At 40.6% G+C, this 14,853-nt stretch overlaps 1 protein-coding gene across 1 annotated transcript in view; it reads left to right on the top strand.

Annotated features, from left to right (window-relative positions):
• Window positions 1-14,853, top strand: part of LAMA3 (laminin subunit alpha 3) — a 240,268-nt gene that overhangs the window by 200,896 nt on the left and 24,519 nt on the right. Inside the window, exons 59-68 of the mRNA XM_074987282.1 lie at window positions 2,444-2,608; window positions 4,778-4,929; window positions 5,036-5,186; window positions 5,465-5,598; window positions 6,436-6,583; window positions 8,224-8,346; window positions 10,545-10,672; window positions 11,043-11,163; window positions 13,774-13,914; window positions 14,705-14,835. Coding sequence (XP_074843383.1) covers window positions 2,444-2,608; window positions 4,778-4,929; window positions 5,036-5,186; window positions 5,465-5,598; window positions 6,436-6,583; window positions 8,224-8,346; window positions 10,545-10,672; window positions 11,043-11,163; window positions 13,774-13,914; window positions 14,705-14,835 — 1,394 coding nt within the window. The remainder of the gene's footprint in view (window positions 1-2,443; window positions 2,609-4,777; window positions 4,930-5,035; window positions 5,187-5,464; window positions 5,599-6,435; window positions 6,584-8,223; window positions 8,347-10,544; window positions 10,673-11,042; window positions 11,164-13,773; window positions 13,915-14,704; window positions 14,836-14,853) is intronic.

The raw sequence follows: 14,853 nt of genomic DNA, 5'->3' as shown, positions 1-14,853 counted from the left end.
GTCTCCAGAGTGGCGGAGAGCTAGAAACCAGGCAGGAGCCTGGCTCCCAGCTCCCCTCCACTAGCACAGCTGGGATACCGAGCAGGGCAGCAGCCCGGGTAAGTTTCCTGGGTCCAAGGAGCAGAGGGGAGCCGAGAGCCAGGCTACCCCTGGTTCCTGGCTCCCCTCCACTGGCTGGAGCTAGGAAATTGAACAAGGCTGGTGCCTGGTCAGTTTCCCCTCTCTGCATGCAGAGGGGACCCAGGCTGCTGCGTGATTTCCAGCTCCCCACCAGTTTCCTGGGTCCCACAAGCAGCAAATGGTGGGGAGACGGGAACCAGGCTGCCCCCTGGTTCCCTGTTCCCCACTGCTCTGGGATCCAGGAAGACAGACCAGTCCTGTTGGGCTGGTCAGTTTCCCGGCTCCTGCAAGCTCAAGGGAGCTGGGAACCAGGATTCAGCCCAGTTCCTGTCTCCCCTCGACTTGCATGAAAATTCGAGTTAGGCGGGGGTTGCAGAAGCACAACCCCTGTGTAACTCAAGGGTTTACTGTATTTGTTAAGGTCATATTCCCATGCATTGCAGCTCTTGAATTACTGAGTTTTTTTACCAAATTGGAAAAAATGGCTCTTCTTGCTCTTTTGATTGCTGACCCCTAGACTAGGTTCCTATCACTGATTTAGAGACTGATGTTGCGTGGCATTGTGGCAGTCTATGGGTAAGTGGGCATGTTATGGCCACCTAGGTTGTTATTAGTCATAGTAACGTGTAACCTGTCATTTAAATCAGCTTCTGTTCCAGATGACTGGAGGATAGGTAATGTAACACCAATCTTTAAAAAGAGCTCCAGAGGTGATCCTGGCACCTACAGGCCAGTCAGTCTGACTTCAGTAGCAGGCAAACTGGTTGAAACTCTAGTAAAGAACAGAATTGTCAGACACATTGATGGACATAATTTGTTGGGGAAGATTCAACACAGATTTTGTAAAGGGAAGTCGTCCCTCACCAATCTATTAGAATTTTTTGAAAGGGTCAACAAGCATGTGGACAAGGGTGATCCTGTGGATATAGTGTACTTAGATTTTCAGAAAGCCTTTGAAAAGCTCTCTCACCAAAGGCTCTTCAGCCAAGTTAACTGTCAGGGATAAGAAGGAAGGTCCTCTCTTGGATTGGTAACTGGTTAAAAGATTGGAAACAAAGGGTAGGAATAAACGGTCAATTTTCAGAATGGAGAGAGGTAAATAGTGGTGTTCCCCAGGGGGCTGTACTGGGACCAGTCCTATTCAAAATATTTATAAATTATCTGGAAAAAGAGATAGAGAGCGTGGTGGCAAAATTTGCAGATGACACAAAACTATTCAAAATAGTTCAGTCCAAAGCAGACTGTGAAGAGCTACAAAAACATCTTAATAAATTGGGTGATTGGTCAACAAAATGGCAGGTTAAATTCAATGTTGATAAATGCAAAGTAATGCACACTGGAAAATATAATCCCAACTATACATATAAAATTATGGGGTCTGACTTAGCTGTTACCACTCAAGAAAGAGATCTTAGAGTCATTGTGGAAAGTTGTCTGAAAACATCCACTCAATGTGCAGCGGCAGTCAAAAAAGCTAACAAAACGGTGGGAATCATTAAGAAAGGAATATATAATAAGTCAGAAAATGTGATATTACCTCTTTATAAATCCATGGTATGTGCATATCTGGAATACTGTGTGCAAATGTGGTCACCCTATCTCAAAAAGATATACTGGAATTGGAAAAGGTTCAGAAAAGGGCAACAACATGATTAAGGGTATGGAATGTCTGCCATATGAGGAGAGATTAACAAGTCTGAGACTTTTTAGCTTGGAAAAAAGACAATTTGAGGGGCAATATGATAGAGGTATATAAAATCATGACTGGTGTGGAGAAAGTAAATAAGGAAATGTTATTTACTCCTTCTCACAACACAAGAACTAGGGGTCACCAAATGAAATTAATAGGCAGCAGGTTTAAAACAAACAATAGGGAATATTTTTTCACACAAAACACACAGTTAACCTGTGGAACTCCTTGCTGGAGGATGTTGTGAAGGCCAAGACTATAGCAGACTTTAAAAAGAACTAGATAAATTCACAGAGGATAGGTCCATCAATGGCTATTAGCCAGGATGGACATGAATGGTGTTCCTAGCCTCTGTTTGCCAGAGGCTGGAAATGGGTGACAGGAAATTGATCACTTCATAATTACCTGTTCTGTTCATTCCCTCTGGGGCACATGGCATTGGCCACTGTCGGAAGACAGGGTACTGGGCTTGATGGACCCATGGTCTGACCCAATATGGCTGTTCTTATGTTCTTGTGTTCTAACAAGTCATAAGTCATTTAGCAGTGACACAAGCCAGTAGCATAAAGATTATGCTTCTTTTTAAAAAAACAAGTAGAAATGTTTAACCCATTCATTTGTTTTTCTTGATAGGTTGCTATTCCCATGAGGTTCAATGGTCGTTCGGGGGTAGAGGTTCGACCACCTAGTGACCTTGAAGATTTGAGAGGATATACTTCCCTTTCTTTTTTTCTACAAAGACTAGACAGCTCGCAGTGGACTTCTGATATGTTTGTAATGTATCTCGGCAATAAGGATGTAGGTATTTCTTTGTGATTTACTCCAATACTGAGAACAGAAAATACATTTTGGAGCATGAAGGGATGTCACTAGCAGATAACTTCCATTAGCATAATATTTTTTATGTATAAAAATAAATGTATTGTGAAGAAAAATAGCCCTTTCCTCCACTGGACAAATAGCTGTTAGGGCAAATATCTGTTTCTCCTATCCTGCTGTTCTTCCCAATAATAGATGCCACCTGTTAATCCTGGTAATGACCCTAACTTGGAACCATGGACTTCATCATAAAAATGTTTGTTTCAGGCTTTCTGTGTGTTTATATTGTCACTAGCGCCGTGAGACCCTGATCCTGATTGAGGCCTCTGAGTGTGACTGCAGTATTTCTAGTAACAGCCTTTTCTTTATTAGGCTTTTAAGTGATCTTCTTACATAACATTTAGTCTTTTAACTCCTGATTTTTCCCTCTCCTGACATACAAAACAATAAATTTTTCCACACATACTTCCATTTGTACAAATATCAGATTGTATCATAGTATATGCTCAGCTACCCACCTGTGTGGTATGGTTTATATGCAAATACATGTTTAAGTGAAGTTTTTCAACACTCGATTTTACTTTACTGCAAGAACTGTAGGGTAATCGAATAGATTCTCTAGAGTAGAGTTTGACAACCCACTGTTGGCAATGCAAGCCAATTTAGAGTGACACTTGGCAGGAGCTCAGCCCTGCCCCTCTCTCCCCCCTCATGCAGCATGGGAGGGAGCCAGAGTCCCCACCAGAACATGGAGCTGGGGCCAGAGTCCCCACCGTAGAACCCCATCGCAGGGCCAGAGCAAGGGGTTCCCACTGGAATGCGGGCTCGGAGCACAAGGTGCCTGCCAGAGTACAGATCAAAGGCCAGGTCACCTGCTGGACTCTTTGGCCCCTGCCAGAGTGCAGGGCCAGCATGAGAGGCCCCTGCCAGAGTCAGCACTTCTGTGTAATTGCGGAGAAAAAACATTTCAGATCCCAGTAGGAAATGGCCCTTTATAATTTTAAACTAATCCTTGATAAAGTAATGTTGGGGTCACAAGAAGGCTACTCTGCCAATTGTAAATAGGACTATGAGTGACTTTAAAAAGTACCACCAGCGCTCTGACTGTACATAGAGGTCAAAAGGTCGAATTCCTGCACTCCGCATTGAAAAGGTTGCTGACCCCTGCTCTAGAGAGATCATGGAAATTTCTCCATTGGAGTCTTCCAAAAGGGATCTGGATAGCCATCTGTTTTGCATAATTTAGACTCAACAAATCCTTCACGTTGGCAGGGAATTAGACTAGCTGTCAGTAGCTAACCACTGATGTCCCTTCTATCCCAGTGGTTCTATGATTCTAGTCTTTCTGAACATTTGACCCATTTGATTAAGGTTTACTGGAATACAGTGTATGGGAGAAATAAAATGGTAATTGTATAGTAGATTGCGTCCACAGAGCTGAATAAAAACGTAATTTAATATTTCTTCCATTTTCGTTTTCTCACAGAGGCATTATGAGTCTAAAACAGTAGGGCTGTGGCCACACTTGGCCAAAACTTCGAATGGCTGAGAGGAATAAGGGATTTCGAAAGGAGTGGGGTCCTTTCAAAAAGGACCCCCATGTAGCCGCACCGAGCCGAGCCGTGCGCTTTCTAAAGCGGCGTTTTCAAAGTGCCGTGGCTGGAAGTGTCCTAATGCTAATGAGGTGCTGAATATTCAATTCAGCACCTCATTAGTAATCTTCGAAATGGCCATTTGCATAGCCATTTCAAAGTTTTGGCCAAGTGTGGCCACAGCCTAGGTGTATGGTGTTTTGATAACCTCAGGTGGAAGGCACTACAAAAGTAGAAAGTGTTTTTATTTTTAAATAATATTTTTGTTACTGTAATAAACGTAAAGAAGCTGTATTTGGACTCCAATCAACGCAAATGTGTAGGGCTCTTATATTGACTTGAAATTATTATTACTGAAACAGCGCAGCCAGAGAAGCTATAAAACATCCACACCAAAATTAGTAAAATGGAAAAAAGATTCTAAACACAAGGATTACTACATTGGGAAGATAGCTTTCTGGTTTTCAAAGCATTGTACTGTGCCTGAAGTAATTTTAATGTATTTTTTCAGCTCTGTCATCAGTCATCAGTAGCTGATTTGCCCTTCAATTTTTAGGCTTCCAAGGACTACATTGGCATGGCTGTGAGAAATGGTCATCTCATTTGTGTTTATAATCTGGGAGGCAATGAAGCTAACATAGAAGTGGATCCATCAGTAACTGAGAGTAACAGTAAGGAAGCTGTTTTGGATTGGGTGAAGTTTGAAAGGTACAAGACTCTTAAAACCCACTCTATTTGTTTTTTCCGTATCCTATTGAGATTTTACTTTGTTGATAAAATGTTTTATTCCTTTACTTTTCCCCTTCGCTGTTAGGATTTATCAGCATGCAACGTTGAGCTATGTGAAGGCAGCCACATCAGACACAAAGACTTTTGAGAGCAACAGTGGGAGCAGTCACACGCTCCTCGATCTGGATCCCGACAGTGTTGTCTTTTATGTGGGAGGATACCCACCAGATTTTAGGGTAAATAGAAATATTGCTCTGGGATACAAAGATTTTTCATCATCATAACTAGGGAGTTTTAACCATTGAGTATTCTGTACCTAATATTTTAGATTATTAATACCAGGTTATAGTGCTTGTTGGATGGCAATATGTAACTTAAACAATATCCTTTATTTGAAATATATTACAATAGTTACAGCATTACTGTTTTCATGCCTGTGTAGACATTATTAAATGGATATTAATGTTTAATGTTATTAATGTTAGGTTTTGTTTATGACTTTTATTTTTTGCAGCCTCCCAGTGCGCTGGACTATCCTCGTTACCAAGGCTGCATTGAATTAGACAACCTAAATGAGAATGTTATTAGTCTGTACAACTTCAAGAGGACATTTAATCTCAATACCACTGAAGTGAGGCCATGCAGCAGGTAAGAAATACATATAGCAAGTGTTTTACATTAACAAACAGTAAATCTTTATCACTGGGTAAATTAAGATTAACTGTATTTTCCCATTGATATGTCCATTTAAAATCAGAGCAGACTACCACTTAATATAAAGCATTCACATCCACAGCAACTTCAGTTACTGTGCCCTGAACACAAATATTCTAATAACCAGACACACACTCAAAATGCCCGAGCTCCACAACATCCTGTATTTTGTTTCTTTATAGTCTAAAATTACATTTAAAAGATCCATCTGGTCACTAAAACATTTTGCATTAGGTTTTTCTTCTCTAGAAACCATTTATTAATCCCACAGAGGTTAATGGGAAATTGACTTTAATAGAGTCAGGGTTTGGCATTAATAGAATCTGGTCACCCCTGCTACTGAATATTTTGTTTTGGGCTTTTTTAAAGATCACATTTAGTCTGGCTCTTTTTATGTCCATGTAGTAGCAGTTGTTTGCTCCCATATATCAGGGGATTGGGTTAGAGCGGGAGGCTGGGCGTGCCTGGCTCTGGGGGGAAGGAAGAGAGATTAGGTTAGAGCGGAGGCACTGGGAGTGCCTGCCTCTAGGGGAGGGGGAGGGCACTGAGCCCTGTATTATATATTTATTTTCATCTATACTACACTATAGATAGATAAATATAAATATATAAATAATAACACATGATATAATAAATATATATAATATAAATAGATTTAACAAATATATATGTGGCTTTTTGCTTGCTATCTACAGCTGTTTTGGCTCTTTGTCTCTAACTGATTGGCCACCCTTACTATATATTCTGATTTGTGGTGTTTCATTGTTACAGGAAGAAAGCAGCATCTGAGGAAAACTATTTTGAAGGCACAGGCTATGCACTTGTTACAGCCGGAGAAGCAAATGTTAATAATTTTGTTTATGAGCAGGGAATTCAAACTACTGCAGATGAAGGCATAGTGTTTTTTGCAGAAAACCAGGTAAATGATAAAGTGATTCTATAGATACTTAAAATAATGTTAATATTGAAATTAATCAAGAAAGTGCTTGGAGTAATAGCTCTCAAAAGTGCCATAGCCATCTATGGAATGGATTAGTAAATTCTGTCATGTGTTTTATTACAGTTGAATATTGGTTTTAACACATTTTAGAAGGAGACATTTAAAGAACAGGTGCTGGTTACATCAACCAACAGACAGTGTGTGAGATACTGTATGGTGAGAGAATTACCCCTTTGCTCTCCATCTCCATCTGGAACAAAACCTAATTTCAAAATACAGTAGACACTCAATTTATACAAGGGTTGCATTCCCACACAACATCACGTACCCCAAATTTCGCGTAGGTCAGGGACGGCATGTTCCCCAGCGGAATGCCCGTGGCTGCTGCTTCCCTGGGGCTGGGGTCAGGGGGGTGCCAACTCTCTGGGGTTTGGTGCAGCCATGAGGAACTGCCCCTTCACCCCATATCTCCCTAGCCATGGGAGGGGGCAGCGGGGTTCAGCCTCAGGTGGGTTAGGGCTGCAGGTGAGCCAGAACCACACATGGGGGGTGGGCGGTTGAACCAGGGGTCGGGGTGGGGATTGAGCCAGGGGCACGTGCTGAGGTGGTGAGCTAGAGCTCTGCTTGGATGGTGAGCCGGGCCGGGGGTGGGGGTTGAACCTGGGTAGGAGGATGGAACCAGAGCCACGTGCAGTGGGGTTGAATAAGAGGGTTTGAATCGGAGCCTCATGGGGTCGGGGGTGTTGAGCCGTGGGAGAGAGGGATTTTGAGTTATGCTTAACTCTCATTAATGGAAGTTAAACACAGCTCGAAATTGTGCATTCCGATACAGTGCAATTTACTGTATTGAAATCCCACATCAGATGGAATTATCTTTCTCTGCCCAGATCTATTTGTGATAACTCTATCTGTGATTTGTGAGAAACTTAAAGTATAGGTGATGAGTCCTATAAACTTGAAGGCTTAAGATAATGTGTTAGGTTCCAGAGCTAATCATAACATCACCTGTTGTATTACTTATCTAATAAAAATATTGAAAATATTAAATATTAAAATATAATAAATATTGACATATTTAGTATGTTTGTTAGTGTGATCAATAATTGCCTTATTGCTATAATAAAAATCAGTAAACACTTTGAAATTGAAAATAATTCTGTTGAAATTTTGTAATGAAATATGATGATACTTTTTGAGTTGATTCTTTTTCATGATCTTGAGTTATTTTATATATATAAAAAAAATATATATATCAAGAGGAAACTGTAAAATATTTCGTGCTATCTTTTCTTTTTTGCCCAAAACTTTCTTATTATTTAATGCTATGGGAGGCAGTATGGTCCAGAAGACAGATCACTGGTCTGGGATTCAGGTGACTTTGGTTCCATGTCTAGATCTGCCACAGGCCTGCTGGATAACCTTGGCAAGTCAGTTGACTTTCCCATGCCTCAGTTTCCCCATCTGTGAACACCTCCTTTGTAAAGTGCTTTCAGCTCTACAGATGAAATGTGCTATATATGAGTAATACTATTAATTAAGTTTATTCAAATAATTCATAAGAGAATAGAAATGCTTATGATTTCTTACAGAGTGATTTGTTTTCTTTTTTCTTATTGCAGGATCATTACATTAGCGTGAACATTGAAAATGGACATCTGGTTTTCAGATACAAACTTAACTCAGAACCTGCAAAGGAAGTAGTAGGGCAGGAAGCAGCTGTAAATGATGGAAAGTATAAGAATGTATGTAATTTAAACAAATGGTATCATTTATTAGAAGTACCACAAATTTCTGCAAATATGTAGATCATAGTGGCTGATGCTAAACATCCTGTTTCAGATTCTTCTGACTGAAAAGTTTTCTTTTTCTAGTCTTCTTTCTTCTTTATGTGATTAGGTTAGAAAAATACTAGTTTATATGTGAAGTTCATATGGAAATTAATCTTTAACTGCCCTATATCATATATTCCTGTGGTTAAACTATTCCTGGCAGAATAAACACTATAACCACTTGCCTTCTTGCTAAGTATAATGCTTTATTTAAGGATTTTAATATTCACTGTAAATATCAACATTATTTTAATGTTTAGTTTGGTATTTTTATCAGATCGGTGTTAGGAGAAAAATTAGCTGACCTTTAAACAACTGCTTATTAACCATTATTTTGGCCAAAAATATAGTTAAACTGTACTGTTAAAATAGACAGTTATTTTCAAATGTAAGGAAATGTGGCTTAAAATAAAAATAACAAAGATGAATGTACTTATGTTTGTTCAAATTAGAGCTGGGGACATATTGCAAATAATTATTTGTGAACGTAAGCTCAAATTTTTAAATGATTTCACTTGGCTGTGTCTCTTTTTTGTTCAGCTTTCCTTGGCTGTTTTAGCCAATATGGTCATTGACAGAAACATAAGCCACAAGAGCAAATTTTAGGAGAATATCGCAGAACATTCACAACAAGCACGTATTGAATTTATGTAAAGGGGCACTTGCACCAGAAGCCTAATTCTAAAATTATACCCCTCCAATCAAGGTGTGACCTGACTCATGTGTCCAATCAATACAGCTCAATTTTAACTTACAAATATGAAAACCAAAAGCTGTCCTCCCAGTGAACTGGCTATAAGTGATCAGTAGTCAGACAGATGTTTGCATAGAAAAGAACTGAAATTTCAAACACCGTATTAATTTGTGGAAATCATAGCCTGTTTACAGACAATTTGCTTACAAACAAGAAGGCAAAATTTGATGAATAACTTGATTGTTGTGAATTGTTCACGCAGCTCTAGGGTGTGTGTGTGTGTATGTGTATGTGTATGTGTATGGTTATGCACTGAGAAAGAAGGCACAGGAGTGACTAACCCAAGTTCTGACTGTAGCTGGAACAACTGCAGAGACCCAAACATTCGAAAAATGAAGTAAAACACACTTTTGCTAATTAAGAAAGTTAGCCCTGATTTTCGGAGTGTTGGCCACTCATACTCAATGCTTGATCAGTCAGATTGATTCAACGCCATGTGAGTGTTCAGCATTGCCATTCAGCTTGGTGTGCCATATTCGGTACAAGGCAGTGGCTTCCACTGGTTAGGACTGAAAGGTATAAGATCTGTGTTGTGTTCTGTCTCTGCCACTGATTTGCTGTGTGAACTCAGAAGAGTCACCTCAGTCTGTTTTGGTGTACGATAGGCACAGTGATACTTCCTTTTCTTTTAAAAATGCTTTGAGGTAAAATGTATAACCTAAATACTAAGTGTGATTATATCTCTTCATTGCTAGGCCACTCATGCACAAAAATCTGCATACGTGCTTCACTGAAACATATGTTATTTACAAAATGTAGAGTAATCCTCTTGAAGCAATACAGTTACTCTGTATTTCAGCTGATGTGAATCAAAGCAAAATTAGACTTTTTTGGCTACGTCTACACGAGAGGCTTTTCCCCGCAAACTGGGCTTTTGTTGGGAAAGAATGTGGAGCAGCTACATGCAAAATGCACTTTGTCAACAGTTGACAAAACCCAGCACAGCCGCTGGCAGCACTATACCTCTTGCTGTTCAGGTGTAATGCCTCTTGCGACAGTGTTCTGTTGACAGAGCAGCTGTGTAGATGCTCTGGAGCCCTTTTGTTGACAGACAAGGCTTCCAGTTCACTGGGCGGCCCTGTTTGCAGAGCTTCTGGTCAGCCATTCTATCGAGAGAGGGCCGGGCAGTCTGGCTGCTTTCTGTAAACAGTGTGGATCACCCTTTCAGTCTGCTTTTATGTGTAGATGCACTCTGTCAGCAGAAATTTTGCCAGGAAATCCCTTCCAACAAAGACTTCTATTGACAGAAGTTTCTCATGTAGAGGTAGCCTTTGTTGTATGCTATTTTTGCACGTTTTGGTGTGCTAATTTGTTATTTCTTTCATATGTGCTAATTCTCTCTATTTGTCCATCTCAGATTAAATTACACATTCTTGCTTCACAACAAAGCATTGTTATTACTCCTGGGATTAAAGTCAGGAACACCCGTGTCTTCAAGTTCACCTCATACTACCTGGGTGGAATTCCATCTTCTCTACAGGAACGGTGAGTTCCTATTTTAAAAGTCAGCAGGCCCAGGTTTTCTGTAGGGCACACATTGAAACATGCACTGAGATCAATGCATGTTTTAGTGAAGACTCTGTGGGAGGACTGGGTTCAGATTCTCTATGTAGTATATGATGTGTAAATATATGTCAAAATCTGACTTGTGGAAAATCATCTGGCCTTTTGGTCATTGGGATGTACTCTGAACACAAGATGTGACAGTGAAAATTTATGGGCAGTAAGAATTCCTCTTGGACTCTGTTATCTGAATTTTTTTATTCCATATCAGTCTATTGTCAAAGATTTCTGACTTCCGTGTTATTGCATGACAGAGGTGACAAATTATTTTTCTTTTCTTCTCTGAAATCAGCTTTCATATCTCCACATCTCCATTCCGAGGCTGCATGAAGAACTTGAAAAACCCCAACACTGCATATATTACTTTTACTGAGGCCGTTGGTGTCAGTAGGAAGTGTTTCGATGACTGGAAGGTAATTTGCAAAGTTGATTTTAATATGTTTGTTATTGGCAAATGGATAGAAGGAAACCATTAAATCATCTGGTCTGACCTCCTGTATACCATAGGCTGTTAACTTTCACTCAGGCTTGTGTTTGGCTAAAGCATATTTTTCAGAAAGACATCCACTTTTGATCTGAAGACATCAAGAAATGGAGAATTCACTACTTCTCTTGGTAGTTTGTTCCAGTGACTGACTACCTTCATTGTTAAAAAATACGTTGTATTTCTTATTTGTCTGTCTTTAGGTTCCAGCCATTGGTTCTTGTTGTGTCTTTCTCCACTAAATTAACGAGCTCTTTAGTACCCAACCTTTTCTCCCTATGAAGGTGCTTACACGTTTTAATCGAGTCTCCCCTCAATCTTCTTTTTTATAAGTTAAACAAATTGAGCTCTGTCTTTCTCTTGCTATAAGGCACTTTCTCAAGCTCTTTAATCATCTTTACAGTTCATTCCTGCACCCTCTCCAACTTTTCAGCATCTTCTTCAACTGTAGACACCTCCTTACCTCTCCTCACTACCACACTCCTCCATTTATGCAACCCAGGATCACATTAATCCTTTTGGTGGGCCATACTCAGTTGTTTATCTACAGTGACCTCTAAATCCTTTTCAGAGTCGCTGCTTTCCGGGATACAGTCCTTCGTTTTTAGTCCTGGCTTGTGTTTCTGGTTCCTGAATGTCTAATTTTGCATTTGGGTGGGTATTAAAACACATTTTGTATGAATGGGTTCAGCTTTCCAAGCCACCCATGTCACTAGGTAGGACTGTTCTGTCCTCATTATTTACCACTCTGTCAATCTTGTGTCATCTGCAAATACTATCAGCAAAGATTTTATATTGATCATTGATCAAAATATTGAACAATGTTGGGCCTACTTGTATTGAATCTTATGGAACGCCACTAGAAATATCCCCACTCAATGACAATTCTTCTTTACTACTTTTTGAGATGTCAGCCAGTTCTGAATCCATTTAGCCTGTGTTTTGATATCACACTTTTCTAATTTTTCAATCATGCCAGACATACTAAGTCAAATGTTTTACAGAAGTTTAAACACATTATGCCTGTGCGGTTAATCTTTATCAATGGAACTTGTAATTTCTTCAAAACATGGGATCAGGTTTGCTTGAGACTTCTATTTCCATAAAATCATATAGACTATCCTTAATTGTATTCAGTACTGTTGTTATGTATCGGTTGAATCCTATATCAGCTTTTCCATGGTTCTGCCTAGGACTGATGTCTGGCTAACCAGTCTCTAGTTACCCAGGTCACACTGTTTGCTTTTTTTGAATACTGACACAGAGTTAGCACTCCTCTATGCATCCAGAATTTCTTCAGATTTTGGAGTTATGAATTGATGTTCTTAAATAACCCTAGAGACTGGTGATTAGTGTGCCAGTAATTGTCTCCGCTTTTGAGGAATATAATGGGTGATAAGTGTGTATGGGGTCTGCATGGGTTGCCATCTCTTACTTCTTTCTCCTACCTCTGATGAATCATCTGCGCTTTTCTCTGCATCCTATGGCCGTCACAACTTCAAACGTGCAGATCCATTCCCAGAGCCCTCTGCTGCCTCCACTAGTCTTCCTGCTGCAGCCAACTGCATGGGACTCCCCTTCAAATCTGAATGCCACTTGGTTTGGTCATAGAACTGAAGCTGAGTTTGCTGCCACTACAGCATGTTTTACTTCATTCTCTAGTGGATGAATGAGAGGGATTCCAGTCTGAATGTGCTTGTTCCAGTGTCAAGCTTATTCATGTGGACACCAACCCTGCCTGCCTACTTTTTGTCATTGCATATAAAATCACATGGTCTGTTCTGATAATGTAGACAGTAAACAGAACAGAGTCATATACAGATTGGACGTCCCTGGTCCAGCATCCTCAGGAATGGACCAGTCTTGAAAAAGGCAATTTGCTGAAGCAGGGGAGGTCCCCTGCCACCAGCCTCCAGCCCACCACTGGCTCCACTTCCAGCCCTGGCCAGCCACCCTGCAGCAGCTGCTGCCCTGTCCCCAGCTCTCCTGCCATGGCCCCATCCCCATCTCCAGCCTCCTGCTGCTTCCACGGCCCTGACTCCAGCTCTTTTGCTATGGCCCCAGCCCCAGTGCTGCTGCAGCTGCATCTCTCCTGCCCTGGCCCTGGCTCTCCTGCTGTGTCTGCCGTGGCCCCAGCTCACTTCCCTGCCACGGCCCTGGCTCCCAGCCCAGATGGGCTCTAAGTTGCCAGCCCTCCTGTATGACTCTCAGCCAATGGGGCTCTCTGGCCCGGGAACCACCATCATCCTGTTGAACCACAGTGGTTGCCAGACCAGAGAGTCCCAGTGTAGGGAGGTGCATCCTGTGTTATACTTAGCAAGCTTCAGGTTACTTACACTGGTCCAAATCAATGGATGTCAGTAAAGTGTTGTTCTGTACTTGGAAACTCAGGTATGGTAGACTCAATTTGTCTATTGTATGTTTTCAGTTAGAGTCCAATCGTGTGTATATTAGCTTGACTAGAAGAATGAGAGCCAAATTTCAGTCTAGTAAAAAGGTGATAAATGAAAACCTAAATCTGTGTGTCTTTGCCTTTTAGCTTGTGAGATCTGCAACTTTCTCCAGGAATGGAATATTGGGTTTGAATGCTGAGGGGTTCACGTTTCCCAGCAATTTCCAAATTGGATTTGGCTTTCGTACGTTCGCACCCAGTGGAACATTATTAAATTACAATTTATGGGTATGAAGTGTTCATTTTTTCATTTTGGATAAGAAAACTTATGTCTCTCTCTGTTTGGGACAGGAACATTTTTCAAAATCTCAAATATTTGCAGAATGGGAAAATTGTTTGCTTCCCTACTCTATGTACAGTAAAAGCTAGTCAAAACATTTTTGAGTTATGAAATTTTTCACTGAAAAGAATAGACCTTTTTTAAATGGAAACTGTCCCTTACTATTTTCCTATGTTTCCAACCCTGGCTATTCACAGCACTCCTGCAGTGTCGGTAGATTTAAGTACACAGAGATAAAATGACGTGCTTGCTTAATAGATAGTAGCAGAGAGAAGTGACTCCACTGGTGGGGGAGACTGTGGAATAAGCTCCCATGTGCTTGAGCTTTTGGAGGAAACATTGGCATTTAGCAGATAGGTGGTACAATCCCTTCCTCAGGTAAAAGTCGATTTAAAAATGTTTAGACAATATGTTATCTTTTTTATTTTTTGCATCCCAAAGTCTAGGGGAGGCTGGGAGGTCTCTTCCCTTTTCCAGGAGCTATGTTAGTTGCAGGGTTCGGGATGGAAAAATTAGGTTTGAGAGATTACCTGGAAGGTGATCTGGGGATGGCCCAGAACAGGTTTTTTGGGAAGGAAGCTTCCTACTCACGAAGCCATGTTGGTTTGGAAGAACTCTTAGGAGCAATGCATGCTGCCACCCTGTTCTTACCATTAAGAGTTGGGTTCATGATGGTATCAGGAAAACCTGAAGCTGCCTATATTTAATGACAGTTTTGCATAATTATTTTATCTTTAGCCTCATATTCTTACCATATTTCTGAGAGATGGCTCTGTAGTCATAAAGATGACAGATGAAGAAAAACAATTCAGCAAGAAATATGAAGATGGTGCAATGCATTATGTGTCAGTAATCAAAAATGGGAACATGTAAGTCCAGTTTTCTCT

The sequence above is a fragment of the Carettochelys insculpta genome, chromosome 2 (assembly GCF_033958435.1).
Source record: "Carettochelys insculpta isolate YL-2023 chromosome 2, ASM3395843v1, whole genome shotgun sequence".
NCBI lineage: Eukaryota > Metazoa > Chordata > Testudines > Carettochelyidae > Carettochelys > Carettochelys insculpta.
This window is presented reverse-complemented; position numbering and strand designations above follow the sequence as displayed.